The 6,542-nt window shown below is 35.6% G+C and overlaps 2 protein-coding genes across 2 annotated transcripts; both read right to left on the reverse strand.

Moving 5' to 3' along the window:
• Positions 1-760: 760 nt before the first annotated feature.
• Positions 761-1,575, reverse strand: LOC101899791 (glutathione S-transferase 1-like). The gene is made up of 2 exons (XM_005180058.3): positions 1,468-1,575; positions 761-1,404 (listed from the first exon to the last, which is right to left on the reverse strand). Exon 2 carries the CDS (start codon positions 1,394-1,396, stop codon positions 761-763), a length of 636 nt encoding a protein of 211 aa, XP_005180115.1. The 5' UTR covers positions 1,397-1,404; positions 1,468-1,575.
• Positions 1,576-4,701: 3,126 nt separating this feature from the next.
• Positions 4,702-5,690, reverse strand: LOC101897621 (glutathione S-transferase 1-1). Its single transcript, XM_005180045.4, has 2 exons — positions 5,535-5,690; positions 4,702-5,407 (listed from the first exon to the last, which is right to left on the reverse strand). Exon 2 carries the CDS (start codon positions 5,403-5,405, stop codon positions 4,776-4,778), a length of 630 nt encoding a protein of 209 aa, XP_005180102.1. The 5' UTR covers positions 5,406-5,407; positions 5,535-5,690; the 3' UTR covers positions 4,702-4,775.
• Between the last annotated feature and the right edge of the window lie 852 nt (positions 5,691-6,542).

Genomic DNA, 6,542 nt, shown 5'->3' on the forward strand with positions numbered 1-6,542 from the left:
ATCCAGCACCACGTCTTCATATAGCCCCTAAGCGGTTTTTTCAACGTTTTTTTTTTAATATTTCAAGTTCCTTCCGAATGGTGGAGGGTATAAAAAGTTTGGCCCGACCGAACTTAGTTGCTTTTTTACACGTTTTATCTCAAAAGGGATGACAAGGCTTCCTAAAAATTATGTAAAAATTGGCTATATGAGTTTATGTATAGATATTTTCCCGATATACAAATATGTTTATATTTTCCCCACTTTAAAAGTTCTTGCCATCATTTTCGGGTTATGAGCAGGTTATATTTTTTACAAAAAAATAAAAATGTGGGTCAAATATTTGATATGCCTCTAATAACCGCGCTACTTCTCGATTAAAAACGTTTTGAAGTTTTTTAATGCATTTTCCAACCAAATTAGCTGCAATCGGATTTCTATTCCAACAAAAAACTTCCAACATAGTCCCAAAGCTGTTTTTAGGCCCCCATATTGCTGGCCCTTGCAATTCAAATGTTTCAGCCGCAATTCAAATGTTTCAGCCGTCATTTGAACCGAATTCTTAAAAATCTCTTCGGATGAAAATTCCAATCCCAAACATTTTTGAAATAATTGGTATTTGGAAATCTGGTGTTCTTCTTACTAAAAAATTGAGGTTTTCCGCTACAGGCTAAAAAGAATTAAAAAACTTATTATTGCCCTAAGTTTTGGATTTTTAGTTTTTCACAGTCTTTTTTTTTAAATATGTATTTTTTATTAATTTAAAATAAATCGAAAACATTTACAATTTACCACGGAAAATCTTTTCGAAAATCTTACAAGCTTCAAAATTCTCCGCATAACCAGGCACCGCCGTCTTACATCGCTCATACCATGCAGCAACATTGGGATATTTACTAAAATCAAATTTAAGAGCATCAAAATTTGTCACCGTTGCCAACAGCGAAATATCAGCAATGGACACAGAATCACCGGCAGCAAATTGTTTACCCTCCAACAGAATATTGAATACCTTAAAAGCATTTTCGATATTCTTCAACTTTGTGTGATCGACTGGTTTGCCCCACAACAACGTGGGATAATAATAATCGGCAAAACTTTGATACAATGTCGATAAATCAAAGATCATGCGATGTTGGACAATTGCCCTGAGTTTTGGACATTCTGGATACCATTTCTTGGCCGTGTCGAATTTTTCACACAAATACATCATAATTACACGAGATTCCCATAGAATAAAATCCCCGTCGACCAATGTTGGTACTGTGTGTTGAGGATTTAGTTTCTTAAACTCGGGAGTAAATTGTTCTCCCTTGCGAAGATTGAGGAATTTTTTGTTTAGCTCTACACCCAATGCCTTGGCAGTCATTTCAACGGCCCTGCAGGGTCCAGAAGAGGGGATGTAATATAAATCCATGACTATAACTGGAAAAGGGGAAAGAATTATTTTAAAGTATTTCGAAATCTTACACACTTTTAAGCACACACCTTAGAAATATAAAGAAAAAATTGTATATGCTAATGTTTACTTAAGCAATCTAAACAACACTAGCTGTGCCCCACTAGCTAAGAATAGCACCCAGAACGCTTTTAAAATTTCTGATAACAAGCAATCACAAGTGGAAAGATTAGCCATGCCCAGAGTAGGCCAAAACATAAACTTTGTTTGTCACTATACATTTCTCAGAGAGTTAAAGGGTTGTAGCTCTCTTAAGCTCTTTGGTATGGAGTTCAAACTCGTTAATGTTTAGATTTTAATTTTTTTCGCGATGTCAAAATAACCCAAAATATATGTAAATTTTGGTTTTTTTTAAATTGTATCCGTTTTTTGGGAAAGCAAAGAAGGACTGGAACGATATATCCCATCATCATGCAAAGTTAGACAAAAAGTGGGAAAATATTTTATATCTTTGTTATACTCTCCGTCATTTTATGGAAGGAATATTGACTTTGTAATTCCGTTTGTAACTCCTCGAAATACTCAAAATATACATATTTTTGATCAGCATACAACTCTAAGTCGGTTAGCAATTTCCGTCTGTCGGATGAATTCACGCTATCTTTGGAACGAATTGAAATAACATTTTGCACAAAAGTGTTTTTTTTTTTCTTTTGGCAGTAGGAAGTTCAGTTCGTAAATGGGCCATGTCGGTCTACGTTTTTGTATAGTCCCCATACAACGGACCTTACAATATTCGGTATTTTGATGATTTTACAGACATTTGTTACCGGATTTGTTTCAAATTTCGTATTTGAAGTGCGGAATCTGATATGCAGATTTTCATTTAGGTGGTATTATTTGAGGGATTTTTTTTTTAAATATTTTAAGTTCATTGCAATGATGGAGGGTACAAAAAGTTTGGCCCGGCAGAACATAGCTACTTTTTTACTTGCGAATTTTCGAAATTTTAAATTTTTGTTGAAATGGTGCAAAAGGGTTTGGTCCGATGTATTCTTGTTTCGCTCATAACTTATATGAATATTTTGAAAATTAAATTTTTTTGGTATGAATTCCAAAAGAACAGCATCGCCATATTCCATTTTCATTATTTCGCATTTTATGGGGATGTGGTTTTGAATTGGTGAAAATCGTGTCAAATTTAGATATCGCTCCCATACATCCTGCTGAATTCAGTCTAGAATCAAGTACAGGGTGAGATAAAAAAAAAACTGCAACCAATTTCAGACTGCTGTCATTTCTAAGCAACTCGGCAGACAGCTGTTAAAATTATTCCTGTTATAGCTCATTATATTACTTACAAGGGTACAAAAGCATTCTGGTGAGAATTTTCCAGAAAAAAAAAATTATTCGTGATGGATTTCAAGCGTGATAGTATGATTTCTTTATATTTGGCTGGAAAACCACAAGTGGCTATCGTCAGAGCACTCCAGTATTTAAATGTGAATAAATCTTTTGTGTCTCGTACCATCGCTCGTTACCAGGATACTGGTAGCGTAGCCCGACGTCAAGGAAGTGGACGGAAGAAAACACCAACATCAGAAGAAATGGTTACAAAAGTTAGTAAGGAAGCGACTTAATCGAAGCCGAAAAATGACTTGTGAGCTGAACATATCGCAATATTCCATTCGGCAAATATTAAAAATATGAACTCGAGGTAAAACCATTAAAATTCCAAAAAGTGCAAGAACTTATACCGCAACAGAAAGAAAATAGACTGAAAAGAGCTAAAGAGTAGCTTGGCTTGGCCAAAGTGGTGAGCTGCCGAATTTGGTGTTCTCCGATGAGAAAACATTAGTTATCCAGCAGTTAGTAAACAAAAAAAAAAGAAGTCAGCTGAAAATGTGCACCTTCGGTTGGCCACCAGAACTCAAGCGCCGACCCCTGTGATGGTGTGGGCCGCCATAACAGCCGATGGCCGCTCTCCGCTCGTATTAATCGACCGTGGCATCAGAATAAATGCCGAATATTATCGGGAGAATATTCAGGAGGGTGTATTAAAGCCTTGATCACTCAAACGTTTTGGTCACAGACCTTGGACATTATAACAAGACTCAGCACCATCGCACTTAGCACACGCCACCCAAGAATGGTTACAAAATCAGGTTCATCGTTTCATTTCCAGCGCACAATGGCCACCAAAATCTCCGGATACCAATCCGTTGGACTATTGTGTCTGGAGTATTTTGGAAAGAAAGGTTGGCACTAAAATATACCAAAGTGTCGATCACCTGAAGCAAGCGCTTCGACGGGAATGGGCCAAAATACCGCAGAGTAACATTCGGGCACTGTGTGAAGGTTTCATTGGCCGTTTGAAGGCCATAATTCGTGCCAAAGGTGACCAATTCGAACAAATCTCAACTAATTTTTAATTTTGATGCTATTTTCGACATTTTTTTGCTGGCTTTCAATATAATTTAAAAAAAATGTAAAAATTATGGCATTTGACTTTATCTCACCCTGTATATATTAATTAGGAGTTTTCAAAATTTCGACCATTTGCAGAAAAAGCCAAGAATAAATGGGCCGATACATACCAACTTCACCCAAAGTTTGAAAAAAGTCCGACACTATTTCATTTCTAAAGCCTCCACCTTGGAAAGGAGGGTATATTAAATTTCACATCGTCTGTTTGTCTGTCTGTCCGTCTGTTGTAATCACGATATAGCTTACACTATTTGACGTAGAGCTTTAAAATTTGTCACAGCAGTTTACATTGCGTCTAGGATGGTTGATATTTAAAATGAGAAATATCGGCTCAAGTTTTGGGATAGTCCCCAAATAAAAATACCTCCCGATATTCGGAAGTTTGATAGTTTTAGCCACATATTTTATACAAATTTGTCTAAAAATTGTTGGTGATAATGGGTTCTAGCTCCGTTGACGAAAAACTGTATGTATAGGTTCACGTTTTGGTATAGCCGCCATATAACGTACCTCCCGATATCCGGTATTTTGAAGATTTTTGCCACATATTATCGCGAATTTGTCTAAAAATTGGTATTTGTGGGTCATAATGGGTTCTAGCTCGTATGGCGAAACATTGTATTTATAGTCCCACGTTTTGGTATTACCCCCTTATAACGGTACCTCCTTGTATTCCGTATTTCGATGATTTTTTATACATTTTTCCACGAATTTGTCTAGAAATTGGTATTTGTGGGTCATAATGTTTCCTTTACCCTAAGGTGGATGGTATTAAAAGATTTTTTACTTGTTTTTTTTTTTTTTTAATTTCATGCGCTCTTAATAAAACATTTGCATTTTCAATAAATAACAAAACATAATAATTTATTTAAAATCTACAACATTAATTTTACAACAATAAATTATCTACTTAATTTTCAAAATACTTCTTGAAGCTAGCACAAGCCTCAACATTTTCAGCAAAACCAGGCACAGCTGTTTTGCAAGTCTCATACCACTTCGCCACATTGGCGTATTTGCTCAAATCAAATTTGGCCGCCTCGAAATTTGTCACCGTAGCCAAGAGAGCAATATCCGCCACGGTTACAGCATCACCGGCAGCAAATTGTTTACCATCCAAAAAAGTATTGAAAAACTCAAAAGCTTGTTCGATTTTCTTGAACATTTCTGGATCAGCGGGAGCTTTCTTCATGATCTGAGGATAATAGTAATCGGCAAAACTCTTATACAGGGTGCCCATATCGAAGTACATGCGTTGATTGATGATTGCACGAATTTTGGGACATTCTGGATACCATTTCTTGCTGCTGTCATATTTCTCACACAAATATGTCATAATGGCACGAGATTCCCAGAGGGTGAAATCGCCATCGACCAAAGTGGGAATGGTGTGTTGAGGATTGATTTTAACGAATTCTGGTTTCAGGTGTTCACCCTTGGTGAGATCGATGACTTTTTTGTTCAACTCAACGCCTACAGCCTTAGCGGTCATTTCAACGGCACGGCAGGGGGCAGATGGTGGCATATAATAGAAATCCATGGCTGGAATTAGACGATGAGATTTTTTTGTTAGAAAAATGAATTTAGAAATCACTTTAATAATTTATGTGTCAGGAATTTTATTTTCTTATTTTATTACTTAATATTTTAAATTTATATTTAAACACACCTCTTGTGTTCCGTATGTTATTGTCTAAAAGTTTTCAAAATAAATGATGTGTTTGGTAGCAGTTTCATTGCATTTTATAGGAAACATTGTTTCGCTCTCACTTTCGAATTTAACCCTTTGTACGATTACTCAATTTCTGATAGCAAGTCATCGTTAGCCATCGTTAAGATTATAAACCATGCAGAACCCCCCATACACATATCAACTAAAAATCGCAGTGAGATAACTACGTTTGTAAGAATATTTGTTGGGAATTAAATATTTCGTCACTTAAGAAATGTCGATTTCAAATTAAATGCCAGATCATGCCAATATGACAAATATGAACAAAACTAAATTCACCGTGACTATTTTTTCAACCTAGATACCTCACAATGTAGAATCAGAAACCTTTATAATTATATTTCAACTTTAAGAAATATATCTACCATATGTCACACCTAGAGTATTGAACAGAGAACAATTACTCTGTATTTTTTTGGATATGAACCTATATCCTTTGAAAGTTATGGGAAAGTGTCATGTGTTGTCCCTTTGTGAGGAAGGTATCAAAGCCATATTCTGTATCAAATCGTCTTAAAATCTTAAAAATACCGAATTTAGCCGTTATATTAGGGTTGATACGAAGACGTGGACCGGCATTGACAGATTTTGTCATAAGCCATTACAATATTGCAATTCGAAACTTGAAAAAAATCGGTGAATAATGAGCTAAAATCATCCAAAAAAAAAAAAAAAAAAATAAATAAATAGGGAGGTACCATTATATGGGGACCATACCAAAACGTGGACCTGCAGAGAAAATTTTCTGTTATTGCATGTAGTATCCATTACGAACTTCAAATACAAAATTTGAAACAATTTCGGTTAATAATGTCGCTAAAATCATAAGAATACCGAGTATCAAGAGGTACCGTAATATGGGGGCTATACGAAGACATGCACCTGCATACAAAATTTTTTGTCACAGGCTGTAGCACCCTTTACGAACTTCAAATACGAAATTTG

This window comes from Musca domestica, unplaced genomic scaffold (genome assembly GCF_030504385.1).
Source record: "Musca domestica strain aabys unplaced genomic scaffold, Musca_domestica.polishedcontigs.V.1.1 1, whole genome shotgun sequence".
Taxonomy (NCBI): Eukaryota; Metazoa; Arthropoda; class Insecta; order Diptera; family Muscidae; genus Musca; species Musca domestica.

Excerpts from the sequence above, each read along its gene's own strand:
- LOC101899791 (XM_005180058.3), bottom strand. The coding sequence starts at position 1,396 with ATGGATTTATATTACATCCCCTCTTCTGGACCCTGCAGGGCCGTTGAA.
- LOC101897621 (XM_005180045.4), bottom strand. The coding sequence starts at position 5,405 with ATGGATTTCTATTATATGCCACCATCTGCCCCCTGCCGTGCCGTTGAA.